Source organism: Gopherus flavomarginatus, chromosome 8 (genome assembly GCF_025201925.1).
Source record: "Gopherus flavomarginatus isolate rGopFla2 chromosome 8, rGopFla2.mat.asm, whole genome shotgun sequence".
NCBI lineage: Eukaryota > Metazoa > Chordata > Testudines > Testudinidae > Gopherus > Gopherus flavomarginatus.
The window spans coordinates 55,306,458-55,332,001 of record NC_066624.1 but is presented as its reverse complement, the minus strand read 5'-3'; the positions used below and the strand labels follow the sequence as shown (position 1 = coordinate 55,332,001).

The window sequence follows — 25,544 nt, the reverse complement described above, 5'->3', positions numbered from 1 at the left end:
CAAAATAGACACCCAGAGGAAAGCAGTACGTACTGACTTTCGTGGACTATCCGATGGCTGGAAGTAGTAGCTCTAGGCAACACCAGGGCTAACGCTGTGTGCCAGGCCCTAACAGACATTTTTGCCAGGGTAGGTTGGCCCTCTGACATTCTTACAGATTCAGGATCTAATTTCCTGGCAGGGACAATGAAAAAACTGTGAGAAACTCATGGGGTGAACCACTTGGTTGCCACCCTGTACCACCATCAAACCAATGGCCTGGTGAAAAGGTTTAATGGAACTTTGGGGGCCATGATACGTAAATTCATCAATGAACACTCCAATGACTGGGATCTAGTGTTGCAGCAGTTACTTTTTGCCTACAGGGCTGTACCACATCCCAGTTTAGGGTTTTCACCATTTGAACTTGTGTATGGTCACAAGGTTAAGGGGCCATTACAGTTGGTGAAGCAGCAATGGGAGGGGTTTACGCCTTCTCCAGGGACTAATATTCTGGACTTTGTAAGCAACCTACAAAACACCCTCCGACACTCTTTAGCCCTTGCTAAAGAAAACCTAAAGGATGCTCAGGAAGAGCAAAAGGCCTGGTATGACAGACATACCAGAGAGTGTTCCTTCAACGTAGGAGACCAGGTTATGGTCTTGAAGGCGCAACAGGCCCATAAGATGGAAGCATCATGGGAAGGGCCATGCACGGTCCAAGAGCTCCTGGGAGCTGTTAACTACCTCATAGCATTTCCCAATTCCTCCCTAAAGCCCAGAGTGTATCATGTTAATTCTCTCAAGCCCTTTTATTCCAGAGACTTACAGGTTTGTCAGTTGTACAGTCCAGGGAGGAGAGGACACTGAGTGGACTGACGGTGTCTACTACGAAGGGAAAAAAGACTGTGACGTGGAAGAGGTGAACCTCTCAACCACCCTGGAAAGTCTGCAGTGGCAACAAATCAAGAAGCTGTGCACTAGCTTCACCCCATTGTTCTCAGCCACCCCAGGACGGACTGAACGGGCATACCACTCCATTGACACAGGTAATGCTCACCCAATTAGATCCCCACCCTACCGGGTGTCCCCTCATGCCGAAGCTGCTATAGAACGGGAGATCCAGAACATGCTACAGATGGGTATAATATGCTCATCTGCCGGTGCATGGGCATCTCCAGTGGTTCTGGTTCCCAAACCAGATGGGGAAATATGCTTTTGAGTGGACTGCCGAAAGCTAAATGCGGTAACTCGTCCAGACAACTATCCAATGCCATGCACCGATGAGCTATTGGAGAAGTTGGGACGTGCCCAATTCATATCTACAATAAACTTAAACAAGGGGTACTGGCAAGTACTGCTAGATGAACCTGCCAAGGAAAGGTCAGCATTCATCACCCATGCGGGAGTGTATGAATTGAATGTACTTCCTTTCGGGCTGCGAAATGCACCTGCCACGTTCCAGAGGCTGGTTGATGGTCTACTAGCAGGACTGGGTGAATATGCAGTTGCCTACCTCGATGATGTGGCTATCTTTTCTGACTCCTGGCCCGAACACCTAGAACACCTGGAAAAGGTCTTTGAGCGCATCAGGCTGGCCGGACTAACTGTTAAGGCCAAAAAGTGTCAAATAGGCCAAAACAGAGTGACTTACTTGGGACACCAGGTGGGTCGAGGAACCATAAACCCCCTACAGGCCAAGGTGGATGCTATCCTAAAGTGGCCTGTCCCAACGTCCAAGAAACAGGTCCAATCCTTCTTAGGCTTGGCCGGGTATTACAGGCGATTTGTACCACACTACAGCCAAATCGCTGCCCCACTGACCGACCTGACCAAAAAGACCCAGCCGAATGCAGTCAAGTGAACTAATGAGTGTCAAAAGGCCTTTACGCAGATTAAGGCGACGCTCATGTCTGACCCTGTGCTAAGGGCCCCGGACTTTGACAGACCATTCCTAGTAACCACAGATGCATCTGAGCGTGGTATAGGAGCAGTTCTCATGCAGGAAGGACCGGATCACAACTTCCATCCTGTCGTGTTTCTCAGCAAGAAACTGTCTGAGAGGGAAAGTCACTAGTCAGTCAGTGAAAAGGAATGCTACGCCATTGTGTACGCCCTGGAAAAGCTACGCCCATACGTTTGGGGACGGCGGTTCCAGCTACAAACCGACCATGCTGCGCTAAAGTGGCTTCATACTGCCAGGGGGAACAACAAAAAACTGCTTCAATGGAGTTTATAGATTCATAGATTCTAGGGTCAGAAGGGACCAATGTGATCATCTAGTCCAAACCCCTGCACAAAGCAGGCCACAGTACCCTACCCATCCACTTCTATAACAAACCCCTAACCTATGCCTGAGTTATTGAAGTCTTCAAATTGTAGTCTGAAGACCTCAAGCTGCAGAGAATCCACCAGCAAGTGGCCCGTGCCCCATGCTGCAGGGGAAGGCGAAAAACCTCCAGGGCCTCTGCCAATCTGCCCTGGAGGAAAATTCCTTCCCGACCCCAAATATGGCGATCAGCTAAACCCTGAGCATGTGGGCAAGACTCACCAGCCAGCACTCAGGAAAGAATTCTCTGCAGTAACTCAGATCCCATCCCATCCAACATCCCATCACCAACCACTGAGCATACTTATCTGGCGATAATCAAAGATAAATTGCCAAAATTAGGTTCTCCCATCATACCATCCCTTCCATAAACTTATCAAGCTTAATCTTAAAGCCAGATATGTCTTTTGCCCCCACTACTCCCCTTGGAAGGCTGTTCCAGAACTTCACTCCTCTAATGGTTAGAAACCTTCGTCTAATTTCAAGTCTAAACTTCCTAGTGTCCAGTTTATACCCATTCATTCTTGTGTCTACATTGCTCCTAAGCTTAAATAATTCCTCTCCCTCCCTAATAGTAATCCCTCTGATATATTTATAAAGAGCAAGCATATCCCCCCTCAGCCTTCTTTTGGCTAGACTAAACAAGCCAATCTCTTTGAGTCTCCGTTCATATGACAGGTTTTCCATTCCTCGGATCATCCTAGTAGGCTGTCTCTGAACCTGTTCCAGTTTGAATTCATCCTTCTTAAACATGGGAGACCAGAACTGCACACAGTATTCCAGATGAGGTCTCATCAGCGCCTTATATAACGGTACTAACACCTCCTTATCTTTGCTGGAAATACCTCGCCTAATGCATCCTAAAACCGCATTAGCTTTTTTAATGGCCATATCACATTGGCAGATCATAGCCATCCTGTGATCTACCAATACCCCAAGGTCCTTCTCCTCCTCTGTTGCTTCCAACTGATGTGTCCCCAATCTATATCTAAAGTTCTTATTATTAATCTCTAAGTGCATGACCTTGCACTTTTCACTATTAAATTTCATCCTATTACTATTACTCCAGTTTACAAGGTCGTCCAGATCTTCCTGTATGATATCCCAGTCCTTCTCCGTGTTAGCAATACCCCCCAGCTTCGTGTCATCCGCGAACTTTATTAGCACATTCCCGCTTTTTGTGCCAAGATTGGTAATAAAAAGGTTAAAAGTTTTGCTCTCCAAGATTTTGATTTTGAAATTCAACACATTTCAGGAACTTCTAACAAAGTAGCTGATGCACTCTCTCGTGAAAGTTTCCCAGAATCCACCGGTTGAAATTTGTCCTTGAAATGTAGAAAGTCTTGTAGTTTACATACTTAGTAGTATATGTAAAGGTGCATGTGTTGTATTAATCTGTTTATTCTAAAGTTCTAGGAAGAAATCACCGCCAGTGAGGTTCCCCACTGTCTGTGATTTAGGGGGCGTGTCATAAACAGATAGCTAAGGGTTAATGTCTCTTTCACCTGTAAAGGGTTAACAAACAGTGACTTGCAACACCTGACCAGAGGACCAATCAGGAGACAAGATATTTTCAAATCTCGTGTGGAGGAAAGCCTTTGTTTGTGGGTTTTGGGTTTGGCTTTGTTCTCTCTGGGTCCTGGACGGGACTAGAGGTGCAACCAGGTTTCTGCCAATCTCCCTGCTACAGTCTCTTATCTATTCAGAATTGTGAATAAGAAAAAAGGCGGTTATAGTCTTTTAATTTGTTTTTCTTATTTGCATATGTTTACTTGCTGGAAGTAGCTTAAATTGTGTTTCTGCTGGAGAAAGCTTCTTTCTATTGTCTATAAGCTAGAAAAACCCTATATATTTACCATCTTGATTACAGAGACAGTTTTATGTTTTTCCTTCTTTAAAGTTTTCCTCTTTTTTTTTAGAATCTAATTGATTTTTTTTGGTTATCTTTTGTAAGACTCCAGGGAAGGGAGTCTGTACTCACCAGGGAATTGGTGGGAGAAAGGAAAGGGAGGAGGTAAGAAAAACCTGCTCTCGGCGTTTATCTGTGTCTCTCTCTCCGGGGAAGAAGGGAGAGGAAGTGGTGATTCAAGGATTTGAATCATGGTGGTCTCCTAGTGTAACCTAGTGTAACCTAGTGTAAGAAAGGAGTGGGGAAGGGAAATGGCTTATTCCCCTTTGTTGTGAGACTCAAGGAATCTGGGTCTTGGGGTCCCCAGGGAAGGTTTTGGGGGGACCAGAGGGTATCAGGCCCTAGAAATTCCTGATTGGTGGCAGTGCTACAGAATCTAAGCTGGTAATTAAGCTTAGATGACTTTATGCTAGTACCCATATCCTGGAGGCTGAGGTCCAGATTTGGGAATTATACTATGACAGGCCTCGTACTGGCTAAACCGGCCCTGTAAGTGCTGTTGTAGAAATTCTGTGGCTGCTTAACTGACATGCAACAAGCCCAAGCAGACTGTCTTTCCCACGGCAAAGAAAAAACTATGACGGTAATTGGGAGACCATTATAATGATCTTTCAGTTCTCTTTCCATGAGAAGGACAAATACAGGAATTTAGAGACTGGCAGACTGGATCAGATATGAGGCCCTCGTAGGGCCAGCTTTAGCCAGGGTGGAGCCCGATTCGTGGGGCATGTACTCTCTGGGCGGCACTTTGGACTTCCGCGCTCCGGTGGTGGTAGCGGGGCCGCGGGAGTGGTGCAGCCGCACTTGCCACTCTCGGGCCGGAGTCCAGGGCCGCGGGGTTGTGGGGCTCCAGCCAAAGGATGGAGGTGCGGGGCTCTGGCCGGGGTAGCAGGGCCACGGGACTTGCCACGCTCGACCTGGGGAGCGAGACCGCCGGGTTGCAGGGATCCGGCTGAGAGAGGGGGCCGCTGGGTTGCGGAGCTCTGGCCGGGGGAGAGGGACTGCGGAACTTGCCGCTCTCGGACGGAGGAGCGCGACTGTGGGGTTGCGGGAATCCTGCCAGGAGAGCGAGGCTACAGGGTTGCGGGACTTGCCACCCTTGGCCTGGTGAGTGGGGCTGCGGGGCTCCAGCCGGGAGAGCGGAGCCAAAAGGCAAAAGCTGCTATTAACATTGTTTCAGTCTGTGTGTTACTTGACATCGTGTATTCAGTGTCACCACTGAAGGTGAAGGGAAGGGCTCTGCATAGACGGAAATTTGCCTGGGTATCAGTAGAAAATGTTAAGTAAAATTTGTTTTAAAAATTAAACCTGGCGCTTTGTCATCTTATGTCACCATTTTTATTTCTTAGCTTTCAGATATTTAAATGAACTCTAAAACTTTCATCCTGACTGTTTACTATCTGCCTTTGTATCTCTCTAATCTCCTTCATAACCATTGACTTTTTTCCATTTTAATACTATCCCATAGTATCAGAGACAGTGAAAAAAATAGCAAATAAAGGTACATGACTATCTTTCTATCTCTATAGAGAATGATAGATATATATGCCTCTGTCACACATAGAGAGATGTGATGTATTCCCTGCAGGCAGGGCAGTAGCTAACCACTCTCATTGCCTAGTCTACCTTTGCATCTCATCACCTCTAGTAAGCATCCTGGATCTCACAGGCTGCCTGCTTTTTGGGCTAGTCATAAAGACCAGGCTTTGGCAAATGCCTTGTCTTGGTGTGTGGGGTCACGCTGAAACCAGTGGAGTCTGCTTTGAAAGATGCAGGGCAAATATAACACCAGATCAGAATGACCTGATTGGAAACCCAGCCCTCAGACAAGTGGAGTCCTGTCAGAGGCCTTGTATTTCATGTGGCACTTTTCTATTGTCATATATAGTGTAGGCTCTTGCCAGCACTGGTTTTAGAAACAATGGACACCTGAAAGAGTCTGCATGGGCACTGCAGTAGAAGAGACACAGAGAGTCAGATATGGCCCAGAAGTGAAACAGCAACTCTTATAAATTTTGGAGTGTCTGAAACTCTAAAGCCTCTTTTCCTGCACATGTGCCTTTCGGCTGTGGTTTCATGGCTAAGTTCAGTACTAACCCCACACTGTACATGAGGATCTGTAAGTGTTAATACAGAATTCTTGAAGTGAACACTATGCTACCACCCATGCTGTGAGCCTTAAGCTGTAATTGATACAATGTAAACAAACGCTATAAGACGTTAAGTGACTTTCACTTCATTGTAACAGCAACGGCTCCTAGGAACAGACCCCAACCCTCTGTGATTAAAGGGCTGGGAGTCTCAAATGAATTAGCGCACACTCCGAAAGTGGTGGAGACAGTAAATTAAAATATGGTTAAGATATGGAATGTATGTTGTTGAATGCTTGATGTACATGAATGGTTGGGGAGGTGCCAGCCTAGAAAGGGAGTATCCAGCGGCCGACGAAAGTGTCAAGTGGACCATAAGGCAACCTCCGGAGAATAAACTGGGATCCACTCCAACACCTGGAAGGATGAGAAACACAAACTTTGGAGAGTGTGGAGCCACCAGGAATGTGCCATCTGCTGATTGAGTCAGCAACAGCAGGATGAAACAGCTCCCATAGGCTAACATAGGAATTAATTCCTATAAGAATGGACTCTAAAGACTGAGGACTTGGAGTCTCTGGTTCTGCTGCCAACCTCCAGGAGCATCAGGTGCATCTGACACAGACTCGGCTCCATCCTCATGACCAAGATACCTGGCCAGTAACTTGGCATGAGCAACTTCTAGGCTGGTAACTATAACACTTATACAGAACTTGAATGAATGATTGTGTGAATGAATTGTGACAAAGTTCCTCCTTTACCTTGGTGGGTCCTGCACTTATTGGCGGATTTGCTCACCTCAGTGATCTTCCCCTCTGGTGGAACCCACAGTCTGGGTCAACTCCTCCTGTATCTGATCAGGAGTTGCGAGGTTTGGGGGGAACCCGGGCCTGCCCTCTTCTCCAGGTTCCATCCCAGGGCCCTGTGGATTGCAGCTGTCTATAGTGCCTCCTATAACAGCTGCATGACAGCTACAACTCCCTAGGCTACTTCCCCATGGCCTCCTCCAAACACCTTCTTTATCCTCACCACAGGAACTTCCTCCTGGTGTCTGATAATGCTTGATTGTCTGATAATTCTTCAATCCTTCAGTAGCACACCCTCTCAATCTCAGCTCCTTGCGCCTCTTGCTCCCAGCTCCTCACATACACTTCCTCTCCTCTGGCTGACTGGAGTGAGCTCCTTTTTAAACCCAGGTGCCATGATTAGCCTGCTTTGATTGGCTGCAGGTGTTCTAATCAATGTAGCTATCTCCACTGCCTTCTAGAAAGATCTTAATTGGCCCCAGGTGCCTTGATTAACCTGGAGCAACTGCCATTTGGTTACCATGGTACTAGGGATTTCTTTAGCCTGGGGCTAACATACCTGTTCCTCAGTACTTTACTGTAGCCATCTGGCCTTGCCCCATCACAGAATATACATGTGTGTGTATAAGGAATAAGTAGTAATAGGAATAAGGAGTCAAATAACGTTGTTTACTTTTATCTTTTGCTTTATTATTATATTTACAATGAATGTGGCATCTTTGACTTATCCCTCTTAATAAGATCCTGCTGGTTTTTATTCTATTGGTATAACATTTTGGTGGAGAATTGCAACAGGGGGAATAAGGCAAAGAAGCCTCAGGTATTGTAAACATTGGTGTGCACACAGCTGGCTCTATAGAGAGCAGTTCTACTTTTATTTAACCAAACCCTAATGACCTCTGGAGGGTAGAGGCTATTGGTATAATAACACTGTGAATGTGAGGGCAGAGAAATAGTCCGAAAGGACTGGATCAATGAAGCAGGACTGGAAGGGAGCTCCTGGGTCCCTTGCTGTTGCTGGTAACTCCTACCATGTAATCCAGCCATAAATTTATCAAAAACCTTCTTAATCCCAGTTTGGTTGCTGCCCCCACTGCTTCTGTTGGGAGGCTCTTCCAGAACCTCCCTCCTGTGATGGTTAGAAGCCTTCTTCCAATTTCCAACCTAGATTTATTCATGGATAGTTTATTCCTGTCAAGGTTCCTCCCCTACTCTGAACTTTAGGGTAAAGATGTGGGGACCTGCATAAACACTTCTAACTTAACTACCATCTTAGATCTGGGTTCACTGCCACCATCCAGATTCCTCAGTGTCTGGAACACCCTCTTTCCCCCCAAAACTTTCCCCTCCCTGGGTAGCCTTGAGAGGATTTTTCACCAAGTTCCTGGTGAACACCAATCCAACCCTTGGATCTTAGCACAAGGATAATTTAACCATCTCCCCTCCTTTCCCTGACCAATTCCTGGTGAGTCCAGATCCAGTCCCCTTGGATCTTAAAACAAGGAAAAACCAATCAGGTTCTTAAAAAGAAAGCTTTTAATTAAAGAAAGAAAGGTAAAAAACATCTCTGTAAAATCAGGATGGAAAATACTTTACAGAGTAATCAGATTCATATAGCCCAGAGGAACCCCCTCTAGACTTAGGTTCAAAGTTACAGCAAACAGAGGTAAAATCCTCCCAGCAAAAACGAACATTTACAAGTTGAGAAAACAAAATTAAGACTAACACGCCTTGCCTGGCTGTTACTTACGAGTTTGAAATATGAGAGACTGGTTCAGAAAGATTTGGAGAGCCTGGATTGATGTCTGTTCCCTCTTAGTCCCAAGAGCGAACAACCCCCAAAACAAAGAGCACAAACAAAAGACTTCCCCCCACCAAGATTTGAAAGTATCTTGTCCCCTTATTGGTCCTTTGGGTCAGGTGTCAGACAGGTTTCCTGAGCTTCTTAACCCTTTACAGGTAAAAGGATTTTGGTGACTCTGGCCATGAGGGATTTTATAGTATTGTACACAGGAGAGCTGTTCCCTTCATAGCAATGACAATTCCCATTTGTCCTTGGCCCACCATTGTCCTTTTGCTTCTATAGCTTTCCTCCCTTGCTGGTGTTTTGCTTGTGATGGGTTTAATAGAGCACAGCCAGCTCCCCATGTTGGTTTAGTACAGCTCTTCCAGCCTCCTTGCATGAAATCAGCCCTTCCTTCCCCTGATCATCCTTGTAGTCCTTCTCAGCACTGATTCTAGTTTGAAGGTATCTTTCCTGAATCATAGAGTATCAAAGTTAGAAGGGACCTCGGGCAGCCATCTAGTCCAACCCCCGATAGACTTTTACCCCCAATCCTTAAATGGCCCCCTCAAGGGCTGAGCTCACAACCCTGGGTTTAGCAGGCCAATGCTCAAACCACTGTGCTATCCCTCTAGGGGTGACTAGAGGTGTATGCAGTATTCCAGGTGAGACCTTGTCCAACGGTTTTACTATATGGACAGAAAATAACCAGATTAGATTAAATTTGGAATAATCCAGGCCAGTATCTCTGTGGAAAGATGATCTGAAGGGTAGATACTCAATGGGAGAGTGAAGTCTGGAAGCAGTAATCCTAAAAGAGATCTAGGGGTGATAACAGGTCTAGTCCACTTTACAGATAGGGATTGCAACTGTCTGCTCCTACCCCATGGCCAAAGCCATACTGTCAGGTGGTGGTGTGAAGAGGAAGGGCATCCTTAGATAGGGATCACCGGGAGAATAGACGCACAGTGGAGGGAGAGGCCTAGCAAGAGAGCAGCCAAGGAGGCCACCTGGAGTTAAGTACATTAAAAATAGTTTCCTGTCTCTTTACATCTTCTTCCTGCTGTGAGAGTGGCTGGGCTGGCCCTTCCTGGATCAATGACAGGCTCAGAATTTAGCAGGGAGCAGCAGTGTTGGGGACAGGAGCTCTGTGCTCAGTAGAGGGCCCTGAAACCAGACTGGGCCTGCAGGATTTCTTAGAAGTGACCTTGTCAGTCAGGACCACACCACTCTTTACCCCTGTGTGCATTGGGTGTCATGTGTGTCTCCCTTGGTTTAGCTTTATGCAAAGGTCTGTGATCACACTGCCCATCACAGGGCAGTATGACTAACCCTGAGCATCACAAATCATAGTAATGCCAAAGAAGGGGCAGGGAGAGAAGTGGAAGGAGATTTGAGGAAAGGTTCAAAGAGCTAAACTAAGGAGGAGGGCTAATGATACAAATATGCGTAACCCTTCTGCCCCTCTGAGTTGGCAGCAACAAGGGCCGGGTTCAGTATCCAGGGGTTCCATTTCAGTAACACAATGCATAACCGGCTCGAGCCCCCACCCAGTGACCTGGGACACTCACATACCACACCCCCCTGGGCGCCTCTAGGAGGCAATACTTCCCCTCTCACAAGCACAGAGTCTGAGTGTAGCAAAATCTTTTTAATAAAGGAAGGAATCAATGCGGCATCCCATTGGAGAAACACCACAAACAGGGTTATAACACAAACCATAAACAAAAACCCACCTCCAAGTACGTTTGGCACTGTCCTTTTTCCCCTTAGGGTTTTAAGTCCAATCACCCCAAAGTCCAACAACCCAAAAGTCTCTGGTCAATGCCACCCCAGAGTTCGAGAGTTTATCTGTAGAGGTCCCTCCCCCCAGCCTGGGTAGAAAGGGGCACCTTATGTGGTCCGGGTCCAACTGCCCTGCCTCTCCGTGGGTTCTGCTTCCGCCTTCTCCACGAACTGCTCTGCTTTATCAGCCACTCCACTCTGCTCCTCCAGCCGTCCTCAGAAACTGCTCCGCTCCACCAGCTGCTCTGCTCCATGAGCTGCTCCAGTTCTCTCTGCAAACTGCTCAGCTCCGCTCGCTCTGTGGGCCACTCCACCCGTCCCACAGCTACTCCGCTCTGCCAGCCGCTCTGCTGCCACTAGCTGTCCCGTGATCCGCTCCAGCTGTCCCCACAACTGCTCCACTCCACCAGCTGCTCTGTTCCACAGTATAGCTTCAGGCTCCCCCACTAGTTAGCACAGTACTCAGTGCTCTCAGCTCTTTAGTGATTTCAACTCTTAGCAGGGGAGCCCCAGTGCTAGTGCACCATTAGCCCAAAGTTCAGCTCAATAACCTGTATTTAGATTCTTGAGGGAATAAAAAAAATCAACTCTGACATTCCACAGCAGAGAGAGGAGGGGGTAGAACTGGTGCTTCTGGCGCCACAAGGAGACTGCACCACCAGGCACAGATACCTGTCCCCAGCCTCTCTCAATTCACTGGGTTTTGGAACCCATGTCCCTTGTCTAGCAAGTACCACCCAACTGAGGGTGAGTCATTTGTCACCAAGCAGTCCCACAGCTCGGCAGTCTGGGATAGGGTAGGCGTGCCTATGCAAATACACTCTCTGAAATTCTTTCCACCAGGTGTCAGGGTAGAGCTTATCCTGACTCTGCTTACATATGGGAAGGTTGTAAACACCATGATTTGTGTCATTCCCAGGAGATGTGGCTGTACATCCTGAGATGAAGTGAAGACAGAGAGAAGTCAGGCTGGCCTATTTCAAATGTGGCGGCCACCAGGACAATATATTAAACCGCCCAAAAATGGAGGGGAGTCAGTGGGAACTTTTGAACTAGAGTGATATTTCAGCATAGGGTTTTCTCTTTAATAGATTCAAGAGGAGATTGCTGGCTTGGCAGTTTTTAAAATGGTTTGAAAGGTTCCTATGGAGGAAATGGTCAGCTACAGAAGTCAGCACTTGCGTGGTTGTTGCAGTCTGATGCTTTGCTAGCAACCTAGAGCTTGGGAGTAGCAGCAGCAGGTCACTGTTAACAGGGCTACCTGCACTTTGCCTGGCTCTGTTATTATAGAGGTGTTTGATGGGATGCCAATGTGACCTCAGGATTTCTAATGTTAATTTCATATCTGTTTCCCCTTCTGCCCCCACCCCTCCACAGAAACTTCTGGATGAGTGCCAGGACCAGCGCTGGTGCCAGTTCTCTGTGCATAGCCCAGTGTTCGGGCCGGACCCGTGTCCCGGGACACACAAATACCTGATAGTTTCATACAAGTGCAGACCAGGTGAGCTCTGCGAATGGCTTTAAAGTGCAAAGGAGGGTGTTAAGCATCCTTTCTGTTTTTTCCATAGACTATTTGTGCAGTCAGCACTATAAATGTACCAGAGGCAAAAAGGGGATTCATTCTCTTCGTCAATCCATTGTCAATTAACCCCACCTGTGTCCTGAACAGATCATCCTTCTCCTGGAGAGAGAGGGAGATCATAATTTTTTTGCTTGTTGTGCAGTAGCATTCCAAGGCCTCAGTCCAGATCAGGCCCTATTGGACAATGTGCTGTGCAATCACACAGGAAGACAATGGTCTCTATTAAGGAGCCTAAACTATGCCATGTGATTTAGATGACACAGATAAATAGTCAAAGCAAACAGTTTCCAAAATCCCATAGGATGAAAAATATCTGCCAAATCATTTAAACAAATGCTAACAAATAGCTAGTGCATTCACCAGCTGGTTGCAGAGAGAACTGTGAAGGGAATTGCTCAGTCTCTTGGTTTCTTCTTGTTAGGTGTTTTATGCACTGATTGGGAAGGGATGCTTTTAGGCCAAATGGGAGGAGCTCAGAGCTGCCACTTCGGAGAGGGCTGCATCAAATTTGCTTTCTGACTTTCGAAATGGTAAAGGCCTAGCTGTTAATGATGCAACAGAATACTGTGTAATGTTTCCCAGCTAACCATCGCATTAAGACCGTGTGTGAGAATGACAACCTGAGGCTGCAGTGCAGGGCTAAATCCGTCCTAGCAATTTACTCCGCAAGCTACGGCAGATCCATGCGTGGCAAACCAGAGTGTGACTCTGCGAACAGGACTGGACTTAATGCAGGTATGTTGGCAAGCTGTGAACTAGAAATATGGAGGGGCCCCTTTCACATTGAAGAATCTGGAACTCATTGCCAGGGGATGTTGTGGAGGCCAAAAGTGTAATTGGGTAAAAAAAGAACTAGATAAGTTCCTGGAGGATAGGTCCATCAATGGCTATTAGCCAAGATGGGCAGGGATGCAACCCCATGTTTTGGGTATCCCTAGGCTTTGTTTGGAAGCTAGGCATGGACAGGGGATGGATCACTCGCTAACTGCCCTGTTCTGTTCATTCCCTATGAAGCACATGGCATTGTCCACTGTTGGAAGACAGGATACTGGGCTAGAAGGACCATTGGTCTGACCTAGTATGGCCGTTCTTATGTTCTTAATAAGTCATTACTCTGTCAGAGACCTTACATTGGGCACAGCCATATCACTGCTGTGTGGGCATCAAGACATACACGCTCCCAATCAAGACCCCATATTGCTGGGGATAGGTGACTGCCACCCAGGCACAGCACTGTACTCACACACAGCCAGCTCATTGCTGCATGGGCACTGGGGTATGCAGTCTCTCAGCCAGCTCGCTGCCATATGGGCTGAGGGAGTATGCATATAATCAGCCACATGGACACAATACATACACCCTTCCTTCACAGCCAGCTCCCTGCGCAGTGGGCAGGGAGACATGCGATCCTGATAAGGTCACTGCTATGGGCTCATTCATATACCCTCCTATGTGTGCATTTGAATGGGATATTACAAACCAAGTATGGCTTTGGGCTACATGGTTTCTAGAAGCTTTTCTCCCTGCTACTGAGAATGCAGGGGCCACAGCCTGATGACCACCTGGTCTATGTTTCCAGAGTGCTTAGCTCCTGATGCCTTGAGGAGAGTCTCTCGGAAGTGTCACAGGAAGGAGAACTGCACCATCTTGGCTAACAAGGCCACCTTTGGTGACCCCTGCTTTCCTGGCGTGAAGAAACAGCTGAGGGTCTCCTATACATGTGGTAAGAGTCCCCAGTCACCCTGACACTGCACTGTGGAGGGGCTGGAAGGACTCAAGCAAGTGCTTTACCATGTACAACATGGATCCTGGAGAGCGGGGGCATTTTGAGGACTAAGGGCACCTGTCGGCCTAGCAAGCCAATAGCATAGCTGTTGAGGCTGCCAGGAAGGGTCAGTTTAGATGAGAGTGGTGCCATGTGTCTCCTTGAGAGATGCTTGTATATTCCGTCAGCAGCAGGCTGAGAATTATAGAAACAGCTACAAAGCTGAGGCCCTGAGAAACAGGACAGATGCTGAGCAGCTGTTGCTCTGTGTCCTCCTCTTGTGGCAAGGAGCTTTAACCACGTGCATGTGGGTGGGGAGTGGGGAGATGAGAAGCTTCAGGATGCACAGATACAGACAGAAAGTGAATCCTCAAAGCTCCCCATTAGATGAAATATTTTTGTCTTTCTCTGTAAGTAGCAAATCGTAAGGATCTGAGGGTACATGAGAGCAAGATTAACATCCAGCCAGCCAGGGTATGGGTAGGTACTATGCAAGCTGCCTCTCCCCCCATGGCTCCAGGGCCAGTGCAACCACTAGGCAAACTAGGCAGTCGCCTACGGTGCCAAGATTTGGGAGCTCCAAAAAGTGGTACCCCCCAATTTTTTACAGCATTTCAGCCTTCTGCCCCCTCCCCTGCATTTCCCCTGAGTGTCCCCCGGCACCCAGAAGCATCCCTGCCTCTCTCCTGCAGCTCCACACTGCCTCGGTTCTGCTCTGCTCCCAGCATCAACTGCTGACACAGGGTCCTAGTGCCCCTCAATTACTAGTGGCAGCACAGGCTGCCCTTACTTTGCCCTTCCCCCTCAGACCCTTCCCTTTTCCGGTGGGACCCTCCACCAGCACAGCCTCCCCACTTCTCCCCCTGCAGTCACTGCTCCTGCCCCACACTGGGCAAGGGTCACCCTCAGTGAGGCTACAGTAAGGGGCAGCAGCACGGGAGGAGGCGCACATGTGATGGCAGCCCCCCTGCAGCACCCACCACCAGGGAGACGAGGGGGCTTCCTGGACCTGAGAGGGGTGCTAGGAGCAAGTGCAGTGACAGTGGTGAAGGTGAGTGTGCTACTGGGGTTGGGGGGGAAAGTGGGGGGCCCCTCCCCCAGAACTCACTGCTGCTAGCAAAGAGAGGGCTGGGGGGAAGTCTTCATCCCCCCGCACCCTAGTCCTCTGCTCAGCCCTGAGCCTCCTCCCACACCTGAAACCCCTCATCCCCAGCCCCACCCCACAGTCCTCACCCCTCCACCCCCACCCCCTTCCCACACACCCCCTCTGCCCCCAAACTTCCTTCCAGATCCTGCACCCCTCACCCCCTCCTGCACCCCACCCCTTGTCCCAGCCCAGAACCTACACCCAAACTGCCTCCCAGAGGCTGCACCCCAGACCCCCTCCCCCACCCAAACTCCATCCCAGAGCCTGCACCCCAATCTCCTGCCCCAACCCAGAGCCTGCATGCCAGACCTCCTCCCCCCACCCAAACTCCCTCCCAGACCCTTAGGCAGGTCAGGGGCAGAGTTTGGGGGGCAGGTTCTAGGCACCACCAAAATTTCTACAAAATTTCTACAAACCCCTGCCAGTATCTGGGTTTTAAGCCCTATTATGCCTGCAACAGGCCTGAGTCTCTGAGTGACCCCCATAGCAGCTGCTTGAAGTGCTTGGGGGAATCACACATGAAAGACAAGTGTTGGATTTGTAAAAGCTTTCTTCCGAGAATGCAGAAGAGTGATATTCATTTGAGGGCTCTCCTCATGGAGGCTGCGCTCCACCCAGCGCAGGACTACAGTCTCAGCAGGTCTGCAGTCTCAGCAGGACTCTAGGTCCAGCACCTCGGCCTTGGTTTGTACTGCACCCCTGGCGCCAGCCTCAGTCTGGCACTGCTAACCCTCACCAGTGAGTTAAAAAAGTCAAAAAAGTGGGACTCCCTGGCACCAAGCAAAAAGGGTCAAGGGACATTGGACAAAGTACCTGGTTTAGGCACCGGCCTACCCCAGAGCCACATGGGGGTTTCTCTCCGATTGGATCCACTAGTCTCCCCAGGGACCCATTACTGACTCCTGGGAGTGGCATGGGATCCAAACTCACTATTGCGCAAATATGCATGTGTAGGTTGTTGAAATTTGTCATATTGATATTGTCAGTTGCTGTTGTATGACGGAGTATCCACCATTCTAATTTTATACATTTTATTAATAATAATTGGATATTCTAAAGGTAGAATAAAATGTAGTAGATTTTGATATGAAAGAATGAAGGAAGGAAGGAAATATATGTGACTAAAAAGGGTGTATTTTTGAAAGTATTTTGAATGTTTATAATACACGATGGTCCGGGGGGAGGGGATGGAGAAGGCAAGAGCAAGGTGGAAGTTGGTGCTAAATATCCTTGCATTGGCCCTGCATGACTCTACTACATACTGGCCTCCTGACTTGCAGCACCCTCTGGGACCTTTGTACAACTCTACCAATGCGCCTCCATCCTGCCAGTAGCCCCCCTCCCTACTGTTCCAGCCCGGGGTTTGCTCTCTGCCCACTACAGACAAGGATGACACATGACTCACTGAACTCATGTCTTTAGTGATCAAGGCCAAGGACATTATTTACCCAACCTGGCCCCTCCCTCCTTGACCCACAGAATTCCCCTGGACCGACTGAGGCTGGCACCTGTGCTGTCTCCTCACCCACTGCTTTGACATAGGGAAATATTTTGAATGTAAATTTCTGGCAGGGATGGGTTGGTCCTGCTCTATCCATACACTCCTCACCTGAGGTACCTGTGCAGCCTTCATGTCTCCTCACCATTCCTGGCTGCTACCTCCATCCCAGGGGTTCTTCATGAGCTGCCCTTTCAGTGCTGTCTCCTTTCTCATTTCAGTGCCAAGGCAGCTGTTTGAGGAGGTGGGCCAGGATTCCCCAGACCCCTTCTCGCTCTCCGACTACACACATGGTAAACACTTGCTGTTCCCTTGGGGTTGTGCTGTGCAGGCTAAGGAAGGCTCTTGTTTGAGTGTCAGGTTGGGGTTTCCTGGCTGGCTGGGGACCGCATGTGTGCGATGTGCCAGGCTAGCTCCTCTCTCTAAGGCTGTGCGCTGGAAGGCTTGCCCAAAATCTGGCTCCTGCATCGCAGTGAAGAGGGGAAGTCCCTGAGCCAGGCACTTCTACCCTCCATGAGGAATGCAGTCCGAGTCCAGAGAAAGGGAAGCAGAAATCTAAATCAGGGCCTTTTACCTCCATGGACCAGGCTGATGGTCACAGGGCTCACAGAGATCCAGTTCATGTGCTGGATGAAGGAGGGCACATTCTAGATGTGCTGACAGAAGGAGGGCTCTATTCCCTTATATACGCACACAGCCTCTGTGTCTCCTGTGTGTGGGAAATTACTTTGAGCTCCCCGGCCTGGTTATGCAGGCAGTTCAGTGCAGTGCTGTTCACTAGTATGGCTCATTCAGTCTTTGATTTCTTAATGCTGCTCCATCAATGCTCTCACTAGACCCCAGCTCTGCCCTGTAGCGGCTCCTCTCCACTGGAAATTCATTCACCATGTTTGTTCTCTTCCGGGTGTCACACACTCTCCCAATGGACCCCAGCTCTTCCTGGGGACTCCACCTTCTTGACTAAGGGCAGGTTTCAGTCCCCATAGTTATCTGGGTGTGGGCTAGGATCCCAGCCCAATGCTGCAGGGTACATTTTGCCAGTGGCGAAAGGGAAGTGGAGTTGCTCTGCAATCAGGGCCAGCTCTAGGTTTTTTGCCGCCCTGAGCAAAAAAATTTTGGCTGCCCCCACCCCAGCCCTGGGCTTTGCCCCGCACCCTGCTGCTGCCCCAGCTCTGGGCCTCCCCCCAACCCACACGCCCCCAGCCGTCCCAGCCCTGGGCTCTTCCTCCACACACACCCCATGCTGCCCCAGCTCTGGGCTCCCCCCTTCCCTCCACCAGTGACCCCCAACCCACACACCCTCTGCCTCCCCAGCCCTGGGATCTGCCCCCTCCACCCACATCCCCTGCCGCCCCAGCCCTGGGCTCCCCCACCCACCTGCACCCCCTGCAACCCCAGCTCTGGACCTCCCACCAACCCATCCTGGGCTCTCCTCCCACACACACCCTATGCTGCCCCAGCTCTGGGCTTCCCCCCTTGCCCCGCACCAGTGCCCCCCACCCCCTGCTGCCCCAGCCCTGGGCTCTGCCCCCTCCACCTGCACCCCCTGCTGCCCCAGCCCTGGGGTCTCCCCCCCCGCCACCTGCACCCTCCTTCCGGCCCAGCCCTGGGTCACTGGTAACTTGCTCCCAGGGTGGGTCATTCAGCAGGAATTTTGGATGTGTACAGAACACAAACAGGATTGTTCCCATATGGTTACAGAACTGCAGTAAAGTGGAACAATTTTCAGCTTATGTGATTGGAGGATATCTGGATGCATATTATAAGACTGTCCTCCATAAATGAGGAAAAGTTGAGGTGCCTTTATTATTATTTTATTCCACTCTTTGTGGACTACAGCTCCCAGGGCCCCCTGTTGGTTCTCAGCTCCCAGGCTGAATCCCTGCCAGCTGCCGACCCTGCAGATGGGCTGCCCCAAGCACCTGCTTGCTTTGCTGGTGCCTAGAGCCAACCCTGTCTGTGAGGCCTGTCTCTTTGGTGGATTTATAGCACTCTGTGTGGTAGCAGTGGCAGTGAGGTTGCACTTGGAGTTTGTGCCGTGGCAGATGAATTAGAGAAAAGGTAGCAGATGGAAGGCTAGCAAGAACTGGGAAGAGATCTCCTCCCCACCACTGCCTCCACACACACTTAGCTTTGTAACATTTTTTCATGAGGAAAACTAAGGTTGCAAAATCAGGATTGAGATCTAGAGAATGTGGCCAAATGGTCTGGCAAAATGAGGTTCTCTAGAGGGGAGATGACAGATGGGCACAGACAAGCCAGGGAAGTGAGCAGAGTGACAGATAGGAGAAGCACTGAGGCCCGCAGAGGAGGGGGTGCCTCAGAACATAGCAAAGGGGAGTGGAGTATGGAAAAGTTAAGGGAAGAACAGATTCGAGAGGGAGAGAAGTGGCCAGGAGCAACAGAAGACTAGGAGAAGCTAGAAGAGAAGGTTTGGAACATGCCATGGAGGAGAGAGAGATGGTAGGGAGAGAGCAAAGAGTGGGAGCGCAGACAATGGGAGGAGCTGAGAGTGGATGGGAAGAACTTAGGGATGGGATGGTGACGCTCACGGAAGAGAAACATGTCGAGTGCCTGGGAGGAGCAGAGCCCAGGAGGGAGGGATGGGAGTGAAAATTGGCAGATGTGTGGTAGTAGGTGAAGGTTCTAGTCCACAGAATGGATGAGGGCATTGAGAAGCACCTCGTCCCTGTACCCTAGCCAGTAAGATCATGTCCCCTTGTTCACTGCAGGTGGCTGGTACCGTGGGCCAACACTGTCCAGGCTCCGTGAAGATCTGATGATTTTTACTAGCTCTCTGAAAACATTTGCCCACCTCTGGGGTACGTGAATTCTCTAAGTGCGTGCACAGTGCTCTCTGGAGAGGGTGCAGGCAGAGAGTCACATTCCACTATGTCTCTCTTGCTTTAGCATGCTGGGAGACACGGGCATGTTAGGGGGCACTTTTCAAAGAGCCCACAGCACCGTGAACTCCCTTTATGCCCATCAATCCCTCTCTGGTGTAGACTGGTCATTGAAGAGGTGGAGCAATGTCATGGAGACTCAAGGACTGAATGACCTCAGGACTGAATTCTCTCTCCCTCAGGCAAGAGACAGTACTAAGTCTAGCTGAGAGAGGACATTAATGAATGTGATGCCTGCTGAATTCCTCACTCACTCTAGGGAGAAGCAAAGATGCCAGTCTGGTTGGCCACTTGTTGGAACTCCAGGGCCACGCCTTTCCTGGCCCCCTTCTTTTAGCCTGTGTGAACACTGCAATCAGGGACGCAGCTGCAGCACATGTAGACAGACCCAAGCTGATTTTGTTCTAGCTCAGGGGTAGCCAAAGGCGGCACACAAGCTGATTTTCAGTGGCACTCACACTGCCTGGGTCCTAGCCATCAGTCTGGGGGGCTCTGGATTTTAATTTAATTTTAAATGAAGCTTCTTAAACATTTTAAAAACCTTATTTACTTTACATACAACAATAGTTGCCTTGCCCCCACCCTACCAGGAGTCAAACCCATCTTTGATTGTGCTAATCAGAGAAACATAGAATTTATCCTGCTGGAATAAAGCAATATCTCCCAGCCCAGCACCCTGTCTCCTACTGGGACCAGTGACAGATGCTTCTGAGGAAGGTGTAACACCCTATACTGTCTGTGATGGGATCCTTGGGTTGCAGCCTGAGACCATAGGACTGCTTAACTCTCTCCCAGCCTGGGCTGTTTCTCACAATGCTTTGCTAGTGACAAGCAGCAAACCCCTCTAGGTGCTATTATCACTTGGAATAACTGCATGTGGAGCCCCACACCCAGCTATATTACATGAATGCTCCTAGAGCTACTCATGAATCACACAGGGAAAGCACCAGCCCAATCCCCCCAGCTCCCAGACTTGCACTTCAGGAAATATACCATCTTGCTCTGCTCACGATGAGCAATGCAGATTTAATAATTGATTCACCACTTCATCAATGGAAAGTGGATATACACCAGCCTTTGCAAAATCTGAGCAGATTTGCCATACACTTCATATAAACTAACTGGCAAAGATAAACAGTAAAACAAATTTGTTGATTACAAAAGATAGATTTTAAGTGATATTAAGTGATAGGCAAAAAGTCAGAGTTAGTTACCAAAATAAAATAAAATAAAATAAAATATAGCCATGCAATCTAAACTTTCAACTCTATTAGACTGGGCAACATGTAGATTAAGCAGTTTTTCTGACCCCACTGGATATTGCAGTCCTTAATATACAGATTTGTCCCTTAAATCTGGGCCAGTCTCCTCTATTGGACTCTTCAGTCTTCTTGTCAGTGTCTTTGTTGCTTGCAGCATAGGTTGGGGCAGAGAGAGGCCCAGCAGCATGGGCCTGCTATGTTTTGTTTTATACCCTTAGTCTCATGTGCTTGAGGAACACACAAGTCCAGACATGTCTGGGGGCATTGCTGAGTCTCCAGGCAAGGTTGAGCAATTCCCCTGGTGTGGCCTCATGCAGGTAAGTCACTGAATTGTAGTTCCCTTGCTGGATAATGGCTGTTAATGGGTTGTTTTACATGCTACCTGGGTGTTGGTTACTTTCCTTGCTGTTGCCTCTGGGGAGCTAATATCTGTCTGATTGCCCAACTTATAGCATAACTTAGTGACAACCATACCACACAATTCTCATAACTTCATATGTATTAATGATACACATATATGGATAGAGAAATGACTTTCAGCAAATCATACCCTTTCCCCAGATACCTTACAAGGCATGCTTTATATGTAAGATTATGATTATATAAAAATGAGGAATATGGGGGTTACAAGACACTTCCCCAAGGTAAAGAACGTCACACTGTCCTAATTCCATGATATGTTATCGTGGGGGACCAGGGCAGTTCCTTCCTGACCCTTATACTGTGAAGAATGAGGATTGAGGGCCCTTGTTCTTTTACATCCCTTCTTTCCACTTGCTCTCGTGCTTGTTCAGTAGGGCTATGATACTGGTAGCTCACTGCAATGGGAAATGACTCCTGTTGTTCTTTAGGAGTAATTCATATTCTCTTCTGAAGTGTTTGCACTTCTCTCCTTAGGTGTCCCCGAGAAGGTAGGCCTCTATTTTCTGTGTGGGGTCTCCGGAGGCCTGGTGTTCCTGCTTTGTATCTTCAGCCCCAAAATGGCTTTCATACAGGACATGAAGGAGGTCTTAAAAGCCTCGAAACTGGGGCACAGCTCAGAGCTGAGCCGGGCCAAGTTACGGGATGACCATGATGAGGACAACCACAACGACGACAGCTCCTCAGACTCCTCATTCCGCCGCCTCACCCGCACCTACCGTGCATCCAACAACATCTTCAGCCCAGAGCTGACCGCAGCCCTGGAGGGTGCTGCTGAGCACAGGGCCCAAGACGGAGAGGAAATCTGGATGCTCAAAGATTCCAGCCCCTACGCTATTCACAAACTCAAATCTGCTACCAAATGAAGATGAGGAGCAAGGGTCACCGGCGGGGCAATGAGCCAACTCCACAGCTTCACATCAGCAAGCAGCTCTTCCTAGTTACAGATCCAAATAATGGAGTGGAGACATGGTGGGAAGGGAGACAATTTTAATCTCTGGGGACCCTAACTCATAACAGGCTTAGGTCACTTGCAACGAGTATGTTGATAACAGTCTGATCCCTGATAGAGATTTGTCATGACTCAAACAAAGCTAGGCAAACTAATATATATTCTGTGAACACCATGTAATAACTTTCCTGCTATAGAAACCATAGATTCCATAATCAGTATTTATATCACACACAACAAAAGCACATTTGTTACAATTGGCAGTCTCCGTTCAAGAGACGAGCTGATTGGAGAAATGTAGACATAACCGTATTCCATCAGAATATACAGTTCTGTTGAAAGCAAAATGTTTAGCAAACTTGGGTTGAATTCTGCCTGAACTTTGTTTAGGAAGAAATGCATGGAAGAAAAGGGATTCCAACGATGTTGAAATGACCCATATCAACATTTTCAAATGAAACTTTTTTTATTTTTTTTGTTTTGAAACAACTTTTAGTTTCAATTTTTTTGCATTTTGTAGTAAAATATATTTATAATACAAAATGAAAAAAGTCAAAATTGAAACAATATGTTTTGGATGACCCCAAACAAAATATTTTTTGGAACGTTCCTTTGCAGAAAACTTTGAGATCTTCAGTTTAGGAAAAAAACAAATTTTGAAATCTCAAAATCCTTCTGTCTTCCCTGAGATCCTGGTCTAAAACAGCAGGGAGTGCTGCAGGGCAGGAGTGAATGGGATTGTCTGTCATTTCAACTGAAAGTTCTGACTGGGAGTTACACTGGTTTGGTTACCAAGGAGAATTCAGAAGTGGAAACCTTGCATTGTCATTACAGTTGGGTGTTTGTAGGGTCAGTGAACCAACCAGTTATGAAACGCTATCTTAACAATATCAAGCAAGGAATCAGACTGGTACATTACGTAGTGTTTTGTCTGATTTCTTGGGGTATGTCTATACTGAGGGTAGTGTTTGATGTATCAGGGATCAATTTATTGTGTCTCATCTAGACACAATAAATCAATCCCTGAATCGATTCCTGTACTCCACCTCAGCAGGAGGAGTAAGCGGAGTTGATGGGGGAACCATGGCCGTCGACTCACTGTCATGAGGATGGCCAGGTAAGCCGTGAGGATGGCCAGCGAATAGCGTAGCTGAAGTCGAAGTATCTTAGTCTGAACCCCCCTCCCCCCCCAAGTGTAGCCCAGGCCTTAGTGACGTGGCTAATTTTAGCCAATTAATGATGCAGTTTATACTCAATGCTCTACTTACACATGGTTGTGTTGCACTCAATTGTTAATACTCAATTACTGTTAATTTCTTGTCTATAGGCCTATTTATAAGGCCCCATTATCCTCCTTTTCACTGATTCCTAACTGTCTTCTGTTTTTTATTACAGTTATGTCAATTTACATTACAATTCATGGTCAATGTTCCTTAATGATATGTGATAACATTGTGTGGATAGAAAGCCAAGGAGATCAGAGTCTGGTTTTTGGTGTGTATGGGAAAATCAATACAGATGCATATGCCAAGTAAAAATGAGGGTGGGGGGCGGGAATGAATGAGTAAGACAGACCGAGTTGTGTGAGGCACTGGACTAGAACAGAGATGGGTGCAGGAGGTCAGAGCTGTGCAAGATCCAGTGCTTGAATTAGCAGTGCTCCAGGCAAGGTTGAGCACATTAGGAACAAACAGGGGTCAGTACAACCATGTTGCACGACAAACACTTGACAAAATTACTGGACTTAGTGACTGACATTGGTGGGGGGGTTATGTCATTCAGTCATTCGACCTGTAAAATAGTGCACATAATTTTCCACACTGAAAAAAATCAGTAATCTAGTATGGGAATGAGTTTTGAAGCAGCAGTGTAACGTTACTGGCCTTTGCTCTAATCTTTGGGGTCTTGATCCAGAACCGCCTACAAGGCCTGAGAGTGGGAACTAGGCAGTGCAATGGGGGATTCCCTTGGTTTGGGGGATGTGAGTACCTAAAGGGCCAATGCCCCCAGTTGATTGCCTTAATTCACAGCAATTCACATGCAGATAAACTAGAGCAGCCCAGTTCTCATTTCAAAGTGCTTCTTTAAAGGAGAAGCCAGCCCCTCGCTACTCCCCAGGGAAGTGGAGATTGACACAGTCTCAACACCTCTGAGAACTGCCTGAAATATTTAGCCAGGGCCTGCTCCAGACCACAGCGCGCGAAGCGCGTGCTTGGGGCGGCACGCCGCGGGGGGTGCTCTGCTGGTTGCCTGGAGGGCGGCAGACAGCTCAGGTGTGCCTGAGGAGGGTCCGCTGGCCCTGCGGCTCTGGACGTACCGCCGTGCTTGGGGCGGCAAAATTGCTAGAGCCAGCCCTGTATTTAGCTGGTGCTATTTAAATGCAGAGGGGGATGTTAATGCAAACAGGGCCTGGCCCGGTATAAGGAGAGACCTCTCTGTGAGATCAGTTCCGGGCACTGACATGAGATCCCAGGCCAGCCCGCAGGAGTGTGGCCCCCAAGGGAGAGCATTGGAGAAGGCTATCTCTAGGCACAGCCAAGAGGCTCCCTCCCCTCCCCATGTTCCCAACACCCTGATGCCCCAGGAAAGGGCAGGGCTCTGCAGGGTGGTGCTAGGCACTGGCACTGCTGCTGCCCCCTGTTCTCGCTGACTCTGGGTAGCTACAGGGCATGCACCTAAAACCCCTGCAACCCGCCTGGGCAATTTAAAAGGGCCTGGGGCTCACAGCTGCCACCAGTGCGGCTACTGTCAGTAGGCTGGGAACCAGGAGCGGTGCCAGGGGTTTTGGCGCCCTAGGCGGGGGTCCTTCCGCGCTCCCGGTTATTGGCGGCAATTCTGCAGCGGGGGGGGACCTTCCACGGCTCCCAGTCTTCGGGGCACTTTCTTGGTGGTCCCGGAGTGAGTGAAAGACCCGCCGCAGAATTGCCGTCGAAGACCTAGAGTGCGGAAGGAACCCCCGCCGCCAAATTGCTGCCGAGGGTGGCAAAATGCCACCCCCCTAAATCCTAGCGCCCTAGGCGACCGCCTAAGTCGCCTAAATGGAAGCGCCAGCCCTGCTGGCAGGGCCGGCTCCAGGCCACAGCGCGCCAAGCGTGTGCTTGGGGCAGCATGCCGCGAGGGGTGCTCTGCCAGTTGCTAGGAGGGCAGCAGGCGGCTCTGGTGGAGCTGCCGCAGGCGTGGCTGCTGATGGTCCGCTGGTCCCACAGCTCCGGTGGACCTCCCACAGACACGCCTGCGGCAGCTCCACCAGACCCACAGGACCATCGGACCCTCCGCAGGAACCCCTGTGGGAGGTCCACCGGAGCCGCGGGACTGGCGAGCGGCAGAACACCCC

At 49.0% G+C, this 25,544-nt stretch overlaps 1 protein-coding gene across 1 annotated transcript in view; it reads left to right on the top strand.

Annotated features, from left to right (window-relative positions):
- LOC127057001 (protein eva-1 homolog C-like) overlaps positions 1-23,682 on the top strand; it is a 65,592-nt gene extending 41,910 nt beyond the window's left edge. The window contains exons 3-8 of the mRNA XM_050965561.1: positions 12,059-12,182; positions 12,846-12,998; positions 13,843-13,986; positions 16,895-16,966; positions 19,406-19,495; positions 21,736-23,682. Of these exons, the coding sequence (XP_050821518.1) occupies positions 12,059-12,182; positions 12,846-12,998; positions 13,843-13,986; positions 16,895-16,966; positions 19,406-19,495; positions 21,736-22,124 (972 nt within the window). The 3' untranslated portion in view covers positions 22,125-23,682. The remainder of the gene's footprint in view (positions 1-12,058; positions 12,183-12,845; positions 12,999-13,842; positions 13,987-16,894; positions 16,967-19,405; positions 19,496-21,735) is intronic.
- The last annotated feature ends 1,862 nt before the right edge of the window (positions 23,683-25,544 follow it).